The 20,792-nt window shown below is 43.1% G+C and overlaps 1 protein-coding gene across 1 annotated transcript in view; it reads left to right on the top strand.

Moving 5' to 3' along the window:
• The first annotated feature begins 7,843 nt into the window (after nt 1-7,843).
• Egln3 (egl-9 family hypoxia inducible factor 3) overlaps nt 7,844-20,792 on the top strand; it is a 30,154-nt gene continuing 17,205 nt past the window's right edge. Inside the window, exon 1 of the mRNA XM_070026493.1 lies at nt 7,844-8,497. Coding sequence (XP_069882594.1) covers nt 8,141-8,497 — 357 coding nt within the window. The 5' untranslated portion in view covers nt 7,844-8,140. The remainder of the gene's footprint in view (nt 8,498-20,792) is intronic.

Genomic DNA, 20,792 nt, shown 5'->3' with positions numbered 1-20,792 from the left:
CTTTGACTGGCCTCAGCGCTGCAAGGCTTTATTTATAAAGAAGGTGGGGGAGAGTTTCTCTCTCATTTCATGCAGCTCCTCACCATCACTTTCCACTGGCAGCAGGGTCCTAGGCCAGCTTGTGGGGGGAAGAGGTAGGATAGAGTGGGGGGGGGAGGGAAGTCTGGGAATTCACAAGACTTCAGCCATCCCCAGCCAAGCAAGATGCACAGAATGTCACAAGGGAACTTAGCTCAAACACCCCAAAGACCAGCATAGGAAGTAATTCGAGATTTGTCTTAATTTTTTTTTAATTTTTAATTTTTATTTTATTGTAAAAGTGCTGTACAGAGGGGTTACAGTTACTTAAGTAAGGTAATGAGAACATTTCTTGTCAAACATTGTTACCCATTCCTTGGTTTTTATCCCACTATCCCTTCCCTCCCCAACTACTTCTCCCTCCCCAAAGTTGTAAATTATCTTTGTTGCACTGAGTCATCCTCTGTCCTTGTTTCAATGTTTTGTTATTCCTCTTCCATTTCTCCAAACAGATAAACGTATATACAAGATTCAGGGTACCAGAATCAAAGATAGTGATTGCCAAGGATAAGCCAAAAGCAAAAGAAAAATGAAATAAAATAAAAGGAAAGAACTTGATATAGTACATTAATGACAATGAGGTCAACAACCAAAAAATTCCTGTTGTTTCCATGTCTTGGAGTTCATTTCAATTAGCATCACTTTATATTGTCATATGTACATAGCTATTGAGCTATTGTGATCTGATCCTCTGCTAGGACTATCCTAGACATATACTAATTATTACAAATTAGAGAAACCATGGAGCCTATGTTTCTTTGGGCCTGGCTTACTTCACTTAATATGATTTTTTTCCAAGTCTTTCCATTTCCTAACAAATGGGGCAATGCCATTCTTTCTGATGGAGGCATAGAATTTCATTGTTTATATATACCACATTTTCTTGATCCATTCATCTACTGAGGAGCATCTGGGTTGGTTCCGTATCTTAGCTATGGTAAATAATGCTGCAATGACTGTAGTTGTGCTGGTTGATTTAGTATGGCCTTGCTTGTGATCATTTGGATAAATACCCAGGAGTGGGATTGCTGGATCATAGGGGAGCTCTATGTTTAGTCTTTTGAGGAACCTCCATACTGCTTTCCAGAGTAGTTGAACCAGCTTTTATTCCCACCAATAGTGTAGTAGCATTCCCTTTTGGCCACATCCTTGCCAGCATATATTATTATTTGTTTTCTTGATAATGGTCATTTTAACGGGGGTGATTTGTCTTTAAATAGGAAAATCAAGCTGGTACAGAGGCTCATGCCTATAATCCTAGCTACTCCAGAGGCTAGAGCTGAGAATTACTGTTCAAAGCCAAGCCTTGAGGCAGGAAAGTTGTGAGATTCTTAATTCCAATTAGCCAGCAAAAAGCTGGAAGTGGAGCTGTGCCTCAAGTGAGAAGCTCTGGGTTCAAGCCCTAGTATCAGCATAAAACATGAACTTAAGTTTCTACATTGGAGGGGCTGGGAAGGTGGCTCAGTGGTAGAGCACTTGCCTTGCATGCTCGAGGCCCTGGGTTCAATTCCTCAGCACCACATAAGAAAAAAGCCGGAAGTGGCGCTGTGGCTCAAGTGGTAGAGTGCTAGCCTTGGGCTGAAGAGCTGAGGGACAGCACTCAGGCCCAGAGTTCAGGCCCCACGACTGGACCCCCCCCCAAAAAAAGTTTCTACATTGGAAAAAAATTAGAAAATATAATGAACATCCAAAAGTTCCACATTCCCATATACTCAGAAACAACTGCTTGTACCATTTAGTACCTTTCACCCCCTTCCTTATCTTGTATTCTGTTTGATAGCCAACTATTCCAAAGGTATTCAGTAAAGCATTTGATAGACATTTCTTATGTTCCAGCAATCTTCTGGGGTTGTTTATGTTTTTACCACATCTTCCTATTATAAAGAAAAGAATTATTGCTTGAATACAAGTTTTCAATTGAAGATAACAATTGGTGAGGAATATAATTATGACCTCCTATTTGACTACTTTGAGATTATCTGTTTAGGGGGGGGAAAAACCCTAAATATTTTATGTGTAAGGCAAAATGCTAGGTGATTGCTTATCTGTTCATTTCCTCTGTTGGGGAGAAGTTCCAGGCTGGACGTGTGCAATGAGGAGGTAGAGAGGTACTATGGCTGCAGAACCTACTAGAACTGTCTATTACCCCTGTGTGTCTGCTCTCTCTAAGTCAGACTTCTGAGTTGGAAGCCAGTCTCTGCAAGGTGTGAGACATCCGGACCTAGGAATAGTGTAGCCAAGAGTAGAAACTGTTGATTTGTAGTTTCACATGAACATTCATGTCTTGGGTATTAATTGTTACAAAGCATTTAAAGCTAGTAGTTGAAAACTGATGTTGATTGGCTTTAAAAAAAAAAAAAAAAAGAAATGTAGCTTCGGGCTGGTGGCTCATGCCTGTAATCCTAGTTATTTAGGAGGCTGAGATCTGAGGATCTCGGTTCAAAGCCAGCCCTGGCAGGAAAGTCCATGAGACTCTTATCTTCAATTAATCACCAGAAAACTGGAAGTGGCACTGTGGCTCAAGTGGTAGAGCACTAGCCTTGAGCTGAAGAGCTGAGGGACAGTGCTCAGGCCCAGAGTTCAAGCCCCACCACTGAAAAACAAACAAACAACAACAACAACAAAACGAGGAAATGTGCCAGGCAGTAGTGGCTGCAACCCATAATCATAGCTGCTTAGGAGGCTGAGATCTGAGTATCATGGTTCAAAGTCAGCCCAGGAAGTTGAGACTCTTATCTCCGGTTAAACACCAATTCCCCACCCCCACAAAAAACTTCACCCTCAGGGACAGCACCCATGCCCTGAGTTCAAGTCCTAGGACTGGCACACACACACACAAAAGTGAGGAAATGTATTATCTCCCATCATTGAAAGTCCTGAGGTAGGCCAGGCTCCAAAGACTTAAACATTAGCAACTCCATGTTGTCAACAAGGTCCCAAATCCTTTTGTATTTTATTTTTTTTTAATTTTGTTTTGTTCTGGTACTAGGGCTTAAGCCCAGGACCTTTTGCTCTTGCTCTGCTTAAGGCTGGTGCTGTACCACTTGAGTCACAGCTCCAATTGTGGCTTTTTGCCGCTAATTGGAGATAAGAATTTCAAAGGTTTGTCTGCCTGCGCTGGCTTTGAAACAGATTCCTCAGATCTCAGCCTCTTGAGTAGCTACGACTACATGTGTGAGCTACCAGCACCTTGCTCCAAATTCTCGCAGCATTCTGCTTTGCCTTTTTTCATGTTGCCTTCATCTGGTGACTGTCTATCTTCACAGTGACAAGATGGATGCCGGAAGCCATGGGACTGAGTTTTCTTTCTTTGTATTGAGCAGGAATGAGACGTTTTCCAATATAAATTACCTTGTGTCCAAAGCAGGCCAGTGATTCTCATTACCATCGCATAAATAACTATTAATTCAAAAAATGACTATTAATTATGTGTTATACTTTTATTTATGCAGATAACTTATTATGTATTATTGTGTTTTTTTAAAAAACTGACCAGTTTTAGCTCCAGAAATCTTAACTTATTAATCTGGGTGCCGTTTTAGAAACTCTCAAGTCACACTAACATCCATCCAACGTTCTAAGGCTCTAGCTTCAGCTGGTATAGGCCACCTGCTCCCCTGCCCACTTACCTGCGTGGGCCGATCTGGTTAGAGCCAAGTAGTCTCTAGAGTAGGTCTAGACCAGCAGAAGCAGAACTCCTGGGAACTGGTCAGGAATGCAAATTAGAGGCCCCACCCAAGACCTACTGAGTCAGAAACTCTGGGGCAAGGCTCAGCAATCTGTGTTAACAATCTTGCATGCTAGCTGATTGCCAAGGACAATCTAGTTAGAGACACCCCCCACCCCCTTCCCCACCTTACATTAATTAGGCAGACTCTTTCTCTGGAGAGAGGGAGGGGGTAAATAGGAGAATAGCAGAGATTTGGGGGTAGGGGGTGATATCAGCTGGAAGGTAACATCAGCTAGCTGGACCCAGAGACTGGCTGTACAGACAGGTCCTCCCAATGGTCCTCCAGCCCTCAGCTACTAAAATGAGTGGACAATACTGTTTTCTCTTCAGATAGTGTAAATCTTCTCCTTTTACTCTAATGAACAAACGGGAAGGAAGAAGGCTCGTTCCTAGCTCTCCATTCCTTCCTTCCTTTGGGCTCTGTGGGCCAGTTTCTGTAGTAGCTGAAGGGCTGGGAAGATGACATGACTTGGCAAGCACCCTGGAAAGTTCTGTGGACTTAATTTCAACCTCTGCACAACATCAACAGGATCCTAAGGGGTGTGTGTGTGGGGGGGAGGGAATCATTATATAAAAATGAAAAAAATCTGGATAAAGGACTCATTAATAATCATGTATCAAGATTAGCCCTTAAATTATGACAAATCTACTATACCACAGGGACCCTGGCTGGTTGTAGGGTATACAGGAACTTTGTATAAATCTTCCCAGTTTTCCTGTAATTCTATAACTGTTGTGACATAAGGTGGTTTTTTTTTCTTAAAAAAGCACTATAAGGTAAAAGTTCTAGTGAATGGAACAGCCTTTGTAAAAGTAAGCAAACAAGCTGAGCACAGGGGCTTATGTCTATAATACCAGCTACTTAGAAAGCAAAGATAGAAGGATCATGGTTGGAGACCAGCCCAGACCTGCCCCCCACTCAAAAAAAAAAGTTAGCAGAATCCCATCTCAAAGAAACTTGGCACAGTGGTGTGCATCTATAATCCCAGCTATGCAGAAGGTATGAGAAAGTTGGAGGGTCTCAGTCCAAGGCTGGCTCTAGGCCAAAAGTTGGAGACTCTAATAATATTCCTTATTACAAAGACACAGATTGATGGACAAATAACTAATGTACATGTACTTTCACAATGAGCTTGGGTTTTGTCTCTATTGCTCCGTTTCAGAGTCCATGCCTGGCTCCAGCCTGTCTATGCCCCCCTGTTTAAGCACACACTGATGTTTGCCAGTCACAGTATCTCTCCATCCTCTGCCAAGTGCAGTGCTGGCAGCCCAAGCTGATTGGGAGGTCCTTGATTGCTAAGTGCCCTGCCTAGCTGGGATCGTGCCTCTGGATTGAACTCCTCCCTAAACTGCCCATGCTTTGCAACCAAAGTCATCTAGACTAGCTTAAGGCTATCAAACAGAAGAACTTGCTCCCATGACTGTTCTACTTACAACTAGTTGTAATTTTACTCTGAAATAATTGAAATATTTTTAGAATAGTAAATTATTCAACCTTGGGATTTGTTTGTTTATTGTGCCAGTATGGGGCTTGAACTCAAGGCTTCATATTCTTGCTGGGCTTTTTTTCTGCTCAAGGCTGATGATCTATCCCTTGAGTTATACCTCCACTTCTAGCCTTTTTGCTGGTTAATTGGAGATAAGAGTGCCTTAGATTTGCCTGCCCAAGCTAGCTTGACATCTTGAGCTTCACATCTCAGCCTCCTCCATAACTGGGATTACAGGCATGAGCACCTACACCCTGTTCTAGCCTTGGGATTTAAAGTCCTGGGTGAACGTGTTTGTTTTAGGAAGTAGATATATCGTATTTTGTGCTTTATTGGCCACACCTTCTCTACCAGCTATTGTAGGTTACCAGTCCTTTCACTTCCCTCTGAATCATTTGTAGGAGTTTCAGTTGCATCTACAAAGAACTTAAAGCTAGAAAATCTTTAGCAAGCTCATCAAGGTTTATACCAGGCTTCTCTGGTTACCTGTTATCCATGGAAGATGGAGGAGACCTTTGGCAGGATCCCTGTGGCACCTGGCCATACCGGGGTCAAGCAGCAGTGGGGAAAACAGATTTCACTTGGGGTTTCCCACTCCCAGGACAGGACCATCCACCACAGCCCATAGGGGAGACAAAGTCAAGAGATAAATGCTCTGCAGAACTTCTGACTGCCCCCTCCACTGGCCTTTGAAGTTTTCTTCTGGACCAGGCTAACAGCTTGATACTCTCTCAGCACATTCTCAGGAGGTGCCTCAGTCTTTTTGCAAGTAAAACTCTCCTGCAGGACTCTGGTCCAGAATCCCATGTGTATGATGCATGGCTCAGGGTCAGAAACCAGTCGTCTGATAAGTCTTCACTAGACAGCTACTAAGCAACCGAGGTCTGAGGATGATGATTGGCTTCTGCCATCATGCAGCTGTTGTGGGATTTCAATGGCAGCTCCTGTGTGCTGGCCAAGTGGAGTCTTTACCCCAGGGGGCAGCACCTCCTGCTGGATGTTTATTCCAAAGGCATGTACTTATCACTGACTGGGCTGGTCCCCTTTTCCCACCAAAGTTGCTTAGCTCCTCCTCCACTTCCCTCCAGAACATCTTGTAGGTCCTTACTTGACCAGGAGCCTTTGCTTCTATCATAGAAGCAACTGCTTCCTTGGCTCTTGGCCTGAACTTCCCTCAGAGGCACAGAAGTGGGCTATTTGGAGGAAAAATGAAGTCTAAAGGCTGCATTGTGTGCAGGTGGCTCATGCTTGTAATCCTAGCGGGATAAATGAGATCAGAAGAATTGAGGTTCCAAGACAGCCCAGGCATGTCTGAGAGACTCCATCTCCAAAATAACCAGCAAAGAGCCAGGCTGGAGCTATCAATCCAGTGGTGGTAGAGCACCAAGAAAGTACAAGACCCTGAGTTCAAACAATACTGTAAAAAAAAAAAAGTGAAAAAGTTTAGGGGATTCTGTACAAAATGGAAATCGCTTTGCAGGTAATTTATTATTTTTAAAAATGCTGATTCTGCGTGGGAGAACAACAAAGTGGGGGTAAAAATGCTCAACAAGAAATGTACTCATTACTCATGTAACTGTAACGTCTATGTACACCATCTTTAAAATAAAAATTTAAAAATCCTGATTTTAATCTTTGGTGATAAAGGAGTTAAAATCAATTTATCTGTGGATAGTTAAAAAGTCTTCTAGGCAGTGTCCCACCTTCCTGTGAGATTCAGTTGCTTGTGAAAGAAGTCAAGAGAGACCTAGAATCCAGTGTATGTTTTAGGGTGCATACCAAGGTCTATTGTTACAGGTGCATGTGATTAAATTTGAAGGTAGAATTTCACAGCATCATGCTTCAGTAAGAAGCTTGACTGGTGTGGTTGGGTGAAATACACTATTTGAGCCGTTCAGCAGATATGACCCAGCATTTCCTTCCTGTACACACTCCTCCCCCACTCCCTATGGAAGCACACAGGACCTTGCACATAGTAGGGGCTCAGGCAAACATTCATTAATGTGTTCATCTCAGTGACAACCGAAAAATCCACAGCCCTCTATTGTTAGTTGCTTCACCCTCCTGAGCCGGGGTAGGGGGAGGTGTGTGTGTGTGTTGGGGGAGGGGGGGTGGGCAGACAAGCAAAGGAAAAGGAAACAAGCAAAGGCACCAAGGACAGCTAGAAACGAGAATATGGCTTAATACACGCGTTGGCTCCCTAGACGTGAATAGGGCAGCTAAAGTGAGCAGTTTATTTCATTTACATTTCCAGATGGCGGATCCAGCTTTTCAAGTTTGTTGTGGGGAAACAGCACGCAAATCGAGAGCCTTCAAAAGACTCCTCTCGGCTTCCTCGGTTGACACTGAGGTCCGCTGGGGGCTGGTGAGCTCTAACTCGGACGGGCGGAGGAGGGGGAGGGCTGCCAGGGGGGTGGGGCAGGGAGTGGGCGGGGCTGCGGTGGGCGGGGTCAGGCCGTGTGGTGGGCGGGGCTCGTGACGCGCGCGGTCCTCGCTTTAGGGGCCGGGCCTCCGCCTCTCCCCGCCCCCGGGCCGCCGCGGCAGCGGAGGTTGCTCCGCAACTCCTTTAGGGGCCCTGGGACTCCCGGCTGGGCCAGTCCAGCGCTGGGTTGGCGGAGTCTCGTGCACCTCCCGCGGGGCCCTGGACGGGGATCCCTGGTGCCCAGAGTTACCAACAACTTTCTCCCCTCCCTGGCGCGACGCGGGTGGCTCCGGGATCGTGGCCGCCGCAGGTTGCTGAGCCCCGGGCCCCCCCGCTCCCTGCACCTCGGTGTCAGGCTCCCGGAGGTGGTTCCCTCTCTCGGGGGTGCACCCTGGGGTCCCGGATCTCGGCTCGGCGGGCGAGATGCCTCTGGGACACATCATGAGGCTGGATCTGGAGAAGATCGCCCTGGAGTACATCGTGCCTTGCCTGCACGAGGTGGGCTTCTGCTACCTGGACAACTTCCTGGGCGAGGTGGTGGGCGACTGCGTCCTGGAGCGGGTCAAGCAGCTGCACTACAACGGGGTCCTGCGGGACGGCCAGCTGGCGGGGCCGCGCGCCGGGGTCTCCAAGCGGCACCTGCGGGGTGACCAGATCACGTGGATCGGGGGCAACGAGGAGGGCTGCGAGGCCATCAACTTCCTCCTGTCCCTCATCGACAGGCTGGTCCTGTACTGCGGGAGCCGGCTGGGCAAATACTACGTGAAGGAGAGATCCAAGGTAGGACCGGCGCTGGCGCGCGCGCGCGCGAGGACCGGGTGCGTGCAGCCGCGGCTGGGGCGGGGTAGGGGGGGAGGACCCGGAGCCTCGAGGCCGGTGCACGTCACCTTCGCCGGGCTGTGAACTTTGCCTTTTAACCAAGAAAGCAACCTGGTGTGTCTCTTGCCCTATAACCCCACCGCCTCCCGTGCCAACTCCTCTCAGAAGCGGGCTCAAGATGGGTTGTCTGTTGCCTTTGAAACGATCGCCCTGGACGAAAGTGGCTTTTAGTTTGATTTTTAAGACATGGGATTTCTCAAGTAACCGAAGGAGGAACAGGATGTTAGACACGTTGAGATGTGCCTCAGTGTACCTATGATCTTCAGTGACTACGTAAAATTCACCGAGACTTGCCTTTCGTTTACGGATTCCTAGAAATGCTCTTGAATTCTGGAGGCAGTGGTGATTTTTGCACTGTGGAAATTGGTTTGTGGGTTTTGACAAGGGTGGGAAGGGAGAGTTTCATCTGTGAACAAAGGTAAAACTCTCTTCATTCCTGGGTGCTGCCCTTGTTTGACCTATTGGACCCAGGACATTGATCTGCCTGATTGAAAATTCTCACCACCATTACCACCTTCTTTTCCTAACTGCCCGTCATAGTGACGGCCACACAAACAAGCAGATAAGAATCATCAGAGAAGTACAGAGAAGTACATTAGTACCTCTGTGTAGACACTTGGGGTTTTGTCCATATGGCTGAAAGAGACTGAGATGTTTATTTTGGAAACATTTACAGGTAGATTAACAGAAATATGGGAGCAGGTAGATGCCATCATGTGGGTGCAAGTACATTACTTTGGGGGTGGTCTTGTTACTTGCTTTTCTTTCATCCACTTCACACATTAGTCCAGCCGGGTATCCTGTGGCAAGTCTGAGTGATTTGCTTTTGTTTTGTGGTCTGATCTCAAACTTGGAAAACCTTTTGAAACCGCAGCAGAGTGTGGCACCGTGTGAGGGAGGGTGAATCCTCATCTTGGTAGCATTCTTTGATAACTGTAATATTTCCCAGTGTGTGATTGGTCTTGGAATAAGTGATTGTTGTTTTGTTTATCCCGTTAGTGAGGAGAGGGTTAAGGCTGAAAATGGGTGAAGGGGCTGCAGGGGATGAGTGCAGTAGGGGCCTGATACTAAGAAAACTTTGTAAACTTTTTTTTTTTTTTTTTTGAGACAAGGTCTTACTATGTAGCCCAGGCTGGCCTTGAACTTGATCCTCCTGAAGTGCCACCACACTTGTCACATCTTTTTGGTCAGTTTGTTTTTGCACTTAAGGACCTGTCTTGTTTCCTTGGCTGGGGATTGGGGTAGAAATGGGGGAGGGGAAAGTTAGCTTCTGCATTGCTGGGCTCTTTCTTGTAAGTTCAACTTGGATGAGCCAATGGCTTCTTATCACTTAAAGGTTCTTTTAACTCAGATGTTAGGAATTCCACCCCACCTACTACCCTTGCCCTCCCAGCATTCTAGGAATGAATTTCGCTTGGAGGGGAGTCAGAATTAATTGGTAGAATGAAGTCACTAACATAGTTGAAAATTAATTTTTTTTTAGCATTGACTTAATAGACGAGAGTAGGGTTTCAGGCTAGAATTTCATTCAGATGGAATAAAAAACACCATGTAAGTTGCGCAAGGAGAACAATTAGATGTGTCTCTTCACTTAAACACTATCTTCTAGATGGAATAAACAACTTCTCAGTTAAACTTGTCACAAGGTGACTGAATTGAAAAGCAAATCATTCCTTTTGTTGCCTGAAGAGACATCTCATATCCAGATTTCAGCCTTTTCTTTGGCTGTTTTGGCACAAAGCTATTCTGCCCTGCCCTTTAGAAAGATCACCTCTAGATTGGAACATTCCCTGGCTAATGAGAACCAAAAGTAATCCAAGCTTGAGGGAAAGAAAGTAGAGTCGAAAACATTTCTTTTTCAAGTTTGGTTTGCTCGTATGAGGGTGTCTGTGGACTTGAGTCTCTAACTCAAAGTTCATTATTAAAACGTTGTTGGAAACATATTCCAGTTCTATGTGATGTATTTCACTTTTACCTTAATTTAACCGAGTTCTTTACTTGCTTTTATCTTTTAGTTGAGTCCTTTTCTGTGTAAGATCTTTTCTGTATCCATCCCAGGGTAAGGGCATAGAGGGACCTAGTTTCCTGCAAGTTTTGGGTAGAAATTAAAAATTTCAAAGAGAATTTATACTTTATTAAGGAAATTTCAAAACATATACTAATGTAGAGAGGCTAATTTTCTAAACATACACAAATGTAGAGAGGCTAATTGCTGTATATAGATTTAGTTTAGGTTCCCTCCCACTCCCACTTTTAGGTACTTTATAGTCTTGGAGTTACGTTTAGTAATTCATATGCCCTAATTAATTTTTGGGAGGGCTGAACTTAGAACAGTCATGGTGAAATGTAATAATGCTTTTTATCTCATTGAAACAATAGCCAAAGCATTTGGTGTGGAAGAGTCTATAAAGATATACTAATACTAGGTGGTTCCATTTCTTGCCAAAAAAGCTGATACTTGTCAACTTTGTTGGTGAGAAATCCAGGGTGGAATTGGGAGAGAGTGCGAGGGAAGGAATGACATTTTCCAAAAACAAATGTACTTTTTACCTGACTTATATAACTGTAACCTCTCTGTACATCACCTTTATAATAACATAACATTTTAAAGAAATATATCCAGGGTGAAGACCCTTTGGGTAAGTAGTTCCATATAATGTACAGCAGTATGGCGCCCCCTAACCTCAAGCATGAGCATTGCTTTTAGACTTGCAAAGGATTTCTTATCTGTTACTCCCTTTTGGAGATTTTAGAACTCATCCAAGATAAATACTGGTTATAACTTGTTTCTTTTTCTTTGGCTGTCCGGATCTTGTAAATGGCCATTTTCCAGAGAACGTGTAATTTATAGAACTAAATGTCCCCATTGCTTGAAGCAGTTCCTTGTAGACTCACCAGTTAACTCTAATAATAATAAATACATTTTATTGAGCAGCTTGCTCTGTCTGGCACAGTATTAAACACTGTACAAATACTATCTTATTTAATCCTCAGAGCCAGGACTTAAAACAAATTGAGTGCTTAAATAATTGACCTAAAGTCTCAAGAAGGGTTTATAAAAGGGTTTAGGGGCTTAGGGTAGGAGTTACCAAACTTTATGGCCTGTTAGTTAAATTTCTTAGGTTTCATCTAGTGTAAAATGAGAAAAACAAATGCTTTTGAAGGAAGGGAATGTTAAGTATAATATACGTAAAGTTCTTAGAATTCTAAGCATGTATCATTATTACACGCTTTAAATGGAGATGAGATTCGAACCCACATCTCTGACTCCAGAGTCTATGTTCTTGACCTTTATGATTTCCTACTTGTCTTCTTTTCATGTGCTCAGTGGGCACCTGTGGAGTGTTCATGCTAGGGTTCTGTGCAAAGGTAGGAGCACAACTGAGAACAAGCTTCCAATCCCATCTACTTAAAAAAAAATGTCTCTGTGCCGGTATGGGGGCTTGAACTCAGGGTCTCGCACTCTCACGGCATTTTCACTCACTCAAGGCTGATACTCTACCATTTGAGCCATACCTCCACTTCTGGCTTTTTGGTGGTTAATTGGAGATGGGAGTCTTTCAGATTTATCTTCCTGGGCTGACTTTGGACCAATGTCTTCAATGTCTTCAGATCTTAGCTTTTTTTTTTTTTTTTTTTTGGTCCTGGGGCTTGAACTCTGGGCTTGGGCACTGTCCCTAAGCTCTTCAGCTCAAGGCTAGCAGTCTACCACTTGATCCACAGTGCCACTTCCGGTTTTCTGGTGGTTAATTAGAGATAAGAGTCTCATGGACTTTACTGCCCAGTCTGCCTTTGAACCACCATCCTCAGAGCTCAGCTTCCTGAGTATCTAGGATTACAGGCTTGAGCCACCAGGGCCTGGTGGATTTTAGCCTCTTGAGTAGCCATGTATCTTTGAACTACAGGTTTCTGTAGTTCAAGATAGATTAAGTTAGAAGCTTTGCATACAATCAAGAAAGAAAGGGGGAAAAACATTGAAATGGATTAATGGAGTACATTTGACAAGAAAATGAAATGCTATGCTAATATGTTCCTATTGCTATTTTTAGGAAAAGCATTAACAAGGTGGGTTGTGAAGACACTTACCACAGTGGCTCTGACCATGGTGTTATGAGGCTGCATTGTGACCAGAAAGACAGGCCTTCTGTAGAAGCAATCCAGAAAAATGATGAAATTGCAAAAAAGTTCATGATTAAAAGAAAATGTGTTACAGGGCAGTGGGTTTATTCCCCTGCTGTCTTGCAGTAATAAATTTGGCCTACCCTTCCATTACTTAATGTAGCTTATCCTAATTGGAAGCTTCTTTAAGCAAAAGTGGAATGATATGCTGGGAACATCCAGGTCTCTTGTAGGACCCAACTACAGGGAATGCAGTCAGGGTTTTCGGAAGACTGGGACCATGAAATAGTCCTTCATATCATGACCAACTGGTACATGAATTCTTTGCTTCTCTGCTTGTGCTTTTTGTTTCTTCTCTCTCCTTCCAATGTAGCTTTTGTTCTGATTCCATGTGCATGGCTCAAGATGGCTGCCAGTTATGTCCTCCTTACCCTTCAGTTGGAGGCTTAGGAGACAAATATGACTGTCTCACCTTAACTCAGGGGACCTATGAATCTTGGTTGGAGGTGTTGAGAGCCATGTAGAATCATGTCACAAATACGGTAATCTGGTTGCCAGAGCCCCCAGGACAAGTATAAGTTTTAGAACATAGAGATTGTGAATTGGCTACCATAAATGGTGTCTCTACAATTAAAAGCTTTAAAACCTTTCTGTGAATAAGATATTTTAGGAAAGGTGGCACTGAGCTTGAAGTACGGAACATCTTTATGGAAGGGAATGGACTGTGTTCTGTAAATCATATCCTTTGAGTAATTTCTTCCTGAAGCTACATTATTTCTAATAAGATGGAGAGAAGACACCTTGAACAGGTCCTCAAGAAGGGCCTGCACAAGAGAGGGTTACATTATCAGGTAGCCTGCAGCAGCCCAGAGTTTGTATGTAAATTCTGCTACCTTCTCATTTTATTTCAGCATTTTAAATATAATTCTGACTGTATCGACAAACAGTTCCTTTGGAACAGCACTTTGTAGCTGTTGACTAATGTTGTTTTAAGAAACGAGTGTCACTTTTCTCTGGTGTTTGTCAGTGTACATGTTCTGACGGTAATGATAGTTCCGATTTATTCTGCTGGGCATCTGCCAGGAGTGCCCAGCGGGTAGTTGAATGCAGAGGCTTTGGAATTGTAAATACAACAGACAAATCATTTTATGATGCCAGACTAAGGAATTCAGCTTTGGCAGGTTTCCAGGAACCATTGATTTGGCTCTGATTCAGAGCGCTGTCTGTTTGCCAAGTAAGATTAGCTAACTTGGTTAATTATACATGGAATGCGTGCCCCCTTTCTTGCAGTTATTTTTCTTAAATCAGTGTGGCACTCACTTGAATTTTGCATCTTCTTTTGACATTGATTGGTGGGTGAATTTCTGTTCATGTGTTTGGTGAGCTGCTAAGTGATGATGTATGAATACTTTTTTTCTTCCTACCCAGATAATCCTGGCTATTTTTTCTTTTTTCTTTTTCTTTTTCTTATTTCTTCTCTTTCCTTCTCTTTTTTTCATTCCTTCCTTGTTTCTTTCTTTCTTTTTTTTTTTTTCTGGGCCTGGGTCTTCAACTCAGGGCCTACACACTGTTCTTCAGCTTTTTTTTTTTTTTTTCTCAAGGCTAATGCTCTACCACTTGAACCATAGCTCCACCACTTTTTTCTGCCTGGGCTGGCTTTGAATTGCAATCTTTAGATCTCAGCCTTCTGAGTAGCAAGGATTATAGGCATAAGACACTGGTGCCTAGCTTGCTTATTTTTCATTCTCTCTCTCTCTGTCTCTCTCTGTCTCTCTGTCTCTCTGTCTCTCTGTCTCTCTGTCTCTCTGTCTCTCTGTCTCTCTGTCTCTCTGTCTCTCTCTGTCTCTCTCTCTCTCTCTCACACACACACACACACACACACATTCTGTGTGTGTGCTGATACCGGAGTTTTCTCTCCTAACCCTAAAATACTAGAAAGGATTTGCCAGACACACAGCCCTGAGAGCATCACCATGGTCTTCTGCACTTCAGAATCCATGCTCCCAGAAGCCATTGCATCTGCTTCCTAGAATGCTATTCCTGACTCAGTAGGTGGCCCTAAGATATTTGATTGCTTACTCTGTTGACCCTCCATTTGGAAGTTTCTTGAATGCAGAGATTATTTAGTTTTGTATGTACTTTTAATACTGAGAACAGTCTCTTAAATTCTCAAGTTCTTGTTTGCTTATTTTTTTTTATTTTCAAAAGGGACTTGGATAGCAGTGGAACCCAAAAAAGTTTAAAAAAAAAAAAGCCACCTGTGTTTTGTTAGGAAAAGGACAAGCCTGCAGCACAGTCTCCAATAGATGTTGAATGTTAAGTTTTTGACATGCTATGAGAGGCCACCTCAAAGCAAGAACTTAGCTTTGTATTTTCTTCATTTCTCAAATCCGTGGTTCCTTCTACGTACTGAGTCATAGTTGGATCTTGATATTCCTTACATACAGGGCTGGCTGAGAGAGAGAAGAGAGCTTCAGGTCCTGGCTCAGTCCCTGGCAAGAGATATCTCAGGCTCTACTAGTTGAGCTATGCCGCCAGCTCTTTTCTGTTTTGTTTTGTTGGTGGTATTTAGGATTGAACCCAGGGCTAGACTTGCTAGACATGCAATCTACCACTTGAGCCACACTTCCAGCCCCTTTATGCATTAGTTATTTTCAAGGTAATGTTTCATGCTGTCTGGGTCTGTGTGGGCTGTAGTTTTCCTACTTGTAATTACCAATGCCCCTGGGGATCACAGGCCTGTACCTCTCTTCCCAGCCATTGTACTTCTCTGTCATTAGGATAATAGGTATGCACCATTATATCCAGCTGTTGCTTGGAGTCTCTGACGACTTCTTTTTGCTCTGGGTTGTCCTCAAGCCATAATCTCCCAGCCTCTACCTCCCTAGTAGCTAGGATTACAGGCATGAACCACTATACCAAACCTTATTTTTCTTTTTTAGGACAGGGTGTTTCTGTGTAGCCAAGCTGGTCTTAAACACACAATCCACTACCTAAGCCTCTGAGTGCTGGGATTGCAGATATGTGCTACCAGGCTTGGCTTAATTTCTACTTCATGATGAAATATATATATATGTATATATATACACATATATATACAAATATAAATACACACACATATATATACATACATACATATATATGTACATACACACACTATATATACATACATATGCACGCACATACCCCGCCACCCACATATATGACTTGATTTTGGTCAGTCCCTACTACTAGGCATTAGAAGCATTGAGATGGACATTTCACATTTTTATTTAATTTCAATAGTAAGTTGAGATTACTGAGGTGCTTTCTTTATCTGTAACATAGGTAGAATACTACCAGATTATAAAGCATGCAAGGCCAGGCTCTGGTGGCTCACTCCTGTAATCCTAGCTACTCAGGAGGCTGAGATCTGAGGATTCCTGTTCAAAGCCAGCCTGGGCAGGAAAAAGTCCGAAAGACTCTTATCTCCAAAAGCTGGAAGTAGAGCTGTGGCTCAAGTGGTAGAGTGCTAACCTTGAGCAAAAGAGTTCAGGGGTAGTATCAAGCCTCAGTACACACAGACACACAGACACACACACAGACACACAGACAGACAGACAGACAGACAGACACACACACACACACACACACACACACACACACACACACACAGGAATGAAGTGAAAACTGAGCCTTAATTTTCATCTGAGAAGGAAAGTAATCTTCTTGGATTCCTGGAGAGAGCAGGCTCCTCTGTAGTCCCAGCCGTGACATGACAGTAATCCTCACAGGCAAAGCCCAGCCTATACGGACAGACTAGCAAGTGGCAGCTGGAATGTTTCCAGCCAGCTTTAGGAAGGACACCACAAAGCCTGTGTCACAGATCGCTCTAGGCATTTCTCTCCCTTTCAGTTCCCCAAATTAACAGGTGAAGTTGGCTAATTCTTTTATCTTTTATCATCATGGGGGTAGAGGGGGAAGGCATGAAATGTTCTTGGTTTTGACATAAAATAATTGTGGTCACAATCAACTTGGCCCAAGCTGGAAATTCAAATTATTGGGCTTCTTCACAAACCTAGTACCTCAGCAGTGCCCGTGTTCTCCAAGTTTGAGAACCACTGGGGTGAAGTTCATGAGGACTGGTGCTTTGTCTTTCTGCAGCTCCTCTATAGAAAGGAAATCAGGAAAGCTAATAAATCACAGTTGGGCTGAGTGCTGGTGATTCACACCTGTAATGTCAGCTATGAAAAAGACTAAGATCTGAGGATCTGGGTTCATAGCCAGCTCAGGCAGACAAATCTAAGAGACACTTATCTTCAGTTAACCAGCAAAGAAGCCAGAAGTGGATTTAGCTCAAGAGGTAGAGTGCCAGCCTTGAGTTCAAGCCCCAGTACTAGAACACACACATAATCAATCCAATCAATCACACATACACACAAAATCAATGGCTCACACACACGCAAACAAAATCAATCACAATCAGTGAATTTGATTGATGAAATCTGAGCTTATTCAACATAGCAGGTATTCTTTTAGTTCATTTGTAAGATTTTCAGGAATACATGTTAAAAATACATGTCTATAACTTTTCTATGATTTGTACCAGTCAGATGAGTTTTCCAAAACTATTAGAAAGTTTAGACCCAACTTTCCCCTGTAGTGGTGAGTCAAAGGGGAAAAAAAAAAATCTTTATTAGTTACTATGGGTGTCACTCCCTTCCGCTTAGCCAACAGCCTGGAAAGAAGTGTGAGCTCAAGGTCCAGGAAGAACAAAGAACCATAGTGACTCTAGAGGCGCATAGTTTGGAAAAGAGTGCTCTGGAAGCAGATGATTCCCTTAACAGTGAGCATCTATTATGTGCCAGCTGTGAACACCCGCTAGAAACCTGAAGTGTGGCTTTCCAGGCCGAGAGGGTGGTCTGTTGGAAGTTAGAGAAGGCTGAGGTTTGGGGTTTTTATAGGGAAAACCTAGACAAATCAATGGAAACTAGCTTGATTGGAATCAAAGTTCGGATCCGGTAGGGGTGGGGGAGTGGCTACCACGTGCCTCTCCTGGGCTTTGATTGAACTTGAAAGGTTTGAGCCTGTCTGTGTTTGATAAGTCAGGAGCACTGTCAGAGAATCTTGGTTGTTGTTGTTCTTTATCTTGGAGTTTGAAGGAAGGCAATTTCATTCCTGGTCCCTCTGGAGATCACACTACTTGTTTTCAGGTAATGTTTCTCTTCCCATATTTTGGGAGCAGTTTGGAAATGTGGGTTCACCTACTCAGCTCTATAATATCCAACCAGTCATGCTTTTGTTTCTCTCCATTTCCATATTTGGAAATCTTCTATCTTTGAGGAGTGTGGGAATAATTAAATTAACCACTTCCCTAACTCCCAGGCCCAGACCTAGGTCCTTTATTTCTGGTTTCTTTTTCTATTCCTGACAATAGTTGACACATGTTTTTCTCTGAGGAGCCTTCTACTTTCTACCCTATCACCAGGTCTTATAGATGTCAGCCCTTCTCTAAGCCAGTGAGAATATATTGGGCGAATCCTAATTTAACACAAGTTCTACATCCTGTGAATTCTGATCGATGTGGTAGTAGAGTGCAGACATTGCACAAACAAGCTTTGTGCTTGTGTGAGTAGGGAACATGGATTTCACCCTTGGAGTCTTTTACCAGGGTCTTTTCCCCCCTAGGAATAAGATATTTTTGCATATCCTTTGCCATTTTTCTGCATTGGCCATGTATCATCTGACTGACACCAGTCTGGAAATTGGAGCTGCTGTTGGTCTGACCTGATGCAGGAAGATTCTAGAGACAGACTGACTTCCTCCTGCATAATGTAAGAAGGAAGAATAGCTCAGCCTATTGGCTGTGTTGGGATAAGATGGGGGCTGATGACAACAGTATATGAAGCAAGAGAGTCCAATAGGAGATGCAGAAACTTGATTGTGGGTTGAGGTCAGCCCAGCAGTGGTAAAAGCACAACAGCTTAGACATGGGTGCTTTGTCACAGGTTCAGAGTCCATTTTCTTTCCTTGTGGCTCTTGTTCAAATGGCCTCTTAGGCTTTTAGTTTACAGACTGCATTTCAAGTATACTCATATTTGTGTTTTGTTTTTTTTTTCATTTTTATCACCCTGGAAAGATGAGTCAAATATAGTCAGCCTGTATTTTTAGATTCAATTAGCTTCCTGTATATTTAGATTCAACCAACTGTAGATCAAAAATATATTGAAAAAATTAGTTCTGTATTGAAACTTGGGAAGAATTGGGTCATTTCCCCCTAAATGATATAACAACTACTTAGCATTTATATTGTATTAGGTACTGAAAGTAATCTAGAAATGATTTTATGTCTGTGGTAGGGTGTGTTTAGATTACATACAAATCTGTCATTTTATAGAAAGGACTTGAGCATCCTTAAGTTTTGACATCCATGGAGGTGGTCCTAGAACCTGGATATGGATATTAAGAGATACTACTTTTTTATTTCCCCTGAGTATGTATGCGTGTGTGGGGGGTGGGGTAGGAGGGGGGGAGATAAGGAATATGCACTGGCAGGAGGGCTTGAATTTAGACCCTGAGTTGTCCATTAGCTTTTTTGCTCAAGATTGCCATTCTACCACTTCAGGCACAGTTCTACTTCCAGTATTTTGCTGGTTCATTGAAGATGAATTCTCATGGACTTTCCTGTTTAGGGCCAGCCAGCTTCGAACTGCGATCCTCAGATCCCATCCTTTTGATTAGGTTCCTCAAAAGTAGAATGGTGGTAAATTGGTTAAAACACTAGAAAGCTTCACTGGTAAAGTGTAGCTGATTTAGGCTATATGTTCTTCAAACAGACTGCACTGGAAAAAGCAAGTTCCAAACCCCTCTTCTTGTACCTTCACTTCTTCATCTATAAGTTAGAGAAAACGTTCCTTCCTTGTTGGGTATTATGAGGGAATGAGGTAAGAGGTGCAAAGCTCCCAGCACAGGTCAGGCATACAGTGCATGCTATATGTGTTTGTTCAGTCCATAAATATGGTGGCTGAGTTTCATGATTTCTAACTGCGCTGCTTTCCTGTGTGTCAGTCCTCTCATGTTAGCACATAGACTTTTCCAAGTGTTGAAGTGCAAATGGATGTTTCTCCTGTCTCACGAACATTGCTTCAAGGCATTTTTCCTGGCATGTTTTGATGGATAATGATGTTTTTATATATTATCCACTCACAAAGAATTGTCTTACCAGTTCTGTTGAAGCTATCATGGATTCCTTCCAGTGTTTTAAGATCAGAGTGGAAAATGTAAAGAGACCTATATGTAATTCTCTGACAGGGCAGCTCACAGCATCCTTATCTTGGCTAGATGAACAGATTTTTTACTTTCTTTCTTTTTCTTTTTTATTTATTGTTTCCTTCCTTCCTTCCTTCCTTCCTTCCTTCCTTCCTTCCTTCCTTCCTTCCTTCCTTCCTTCCTTCCTTCCTTCCTTCCTGTCTTTTCTTTTCCTTTCTTTCTTTCTTTCTTTCTTTCTTTCTTTCTTTCTTTCTTTCTTTCTTTCTTTCTTTCTTTCTTTCTTTCTTTCCTTCTTTCTTTCTTTCTTTCTTTCTTTCTTTCTTTCTTTCTTTCTTTCTTTCTTTCTTTCTTTCTTTCTTTCTTTCTTTCTTTCTTTCAGTGCTGGTACTGGGGCTTGAACTCAGGGCCTGGGCAATGTCCCTTAGCTTTTTTGCTCAAAGATAGCACTCTACCATGTGAACCACAATTCCACTTCTGGCGTTTTGATGGTTAATTGGAGATAAGAGTCTCATGGACTTTCCTGCTTGAGCTGACTTCAAACTTTGATCCTCAGATCTCAGCCTTCTGTGTAGCTAGGATTAAAGGAGTGAGCTACTCTTTTGCCCAGCTAGATCAGAGTTTTAACGAGCTGCAGGTGAGGTTTTCTTTCTTTCTTTCTTTTTTTTTTTTTTTTTTTGCTGATAAGGCTGTTTTCTCAAGTTGAATACCATTAAATGTTATGAGTCTTGTCTCTTCCCCCCATTACCTTAAGGATTAATCATGGATTTGTTCTGTTTAGAAACATGCTCATTTCCAGGCCCATATATGACTTCCAGGGGTTAGTGACTCA

Source organism: Dipodomys merriami, unplaced genomic scaffold (assembly GCF_024711535.1).
Source record: "Dipodomys merriami isolate MVZ:Mamm:240054 unplaced genomic scaffold, mDipMer1.0.p SCAF_1, whole genome shotgun sequence".
Lineage (NCBI taxonomy): Eukaryota > Metazoa > Chordata > Mammalia > Rodentia > Heteromyidae > Dipodomys > Dipodomys merriami.
Note: the sequence above shows the minus strand (reverse complement) of the source record. Positions and strands in the feature narration are given on the sequence as shown.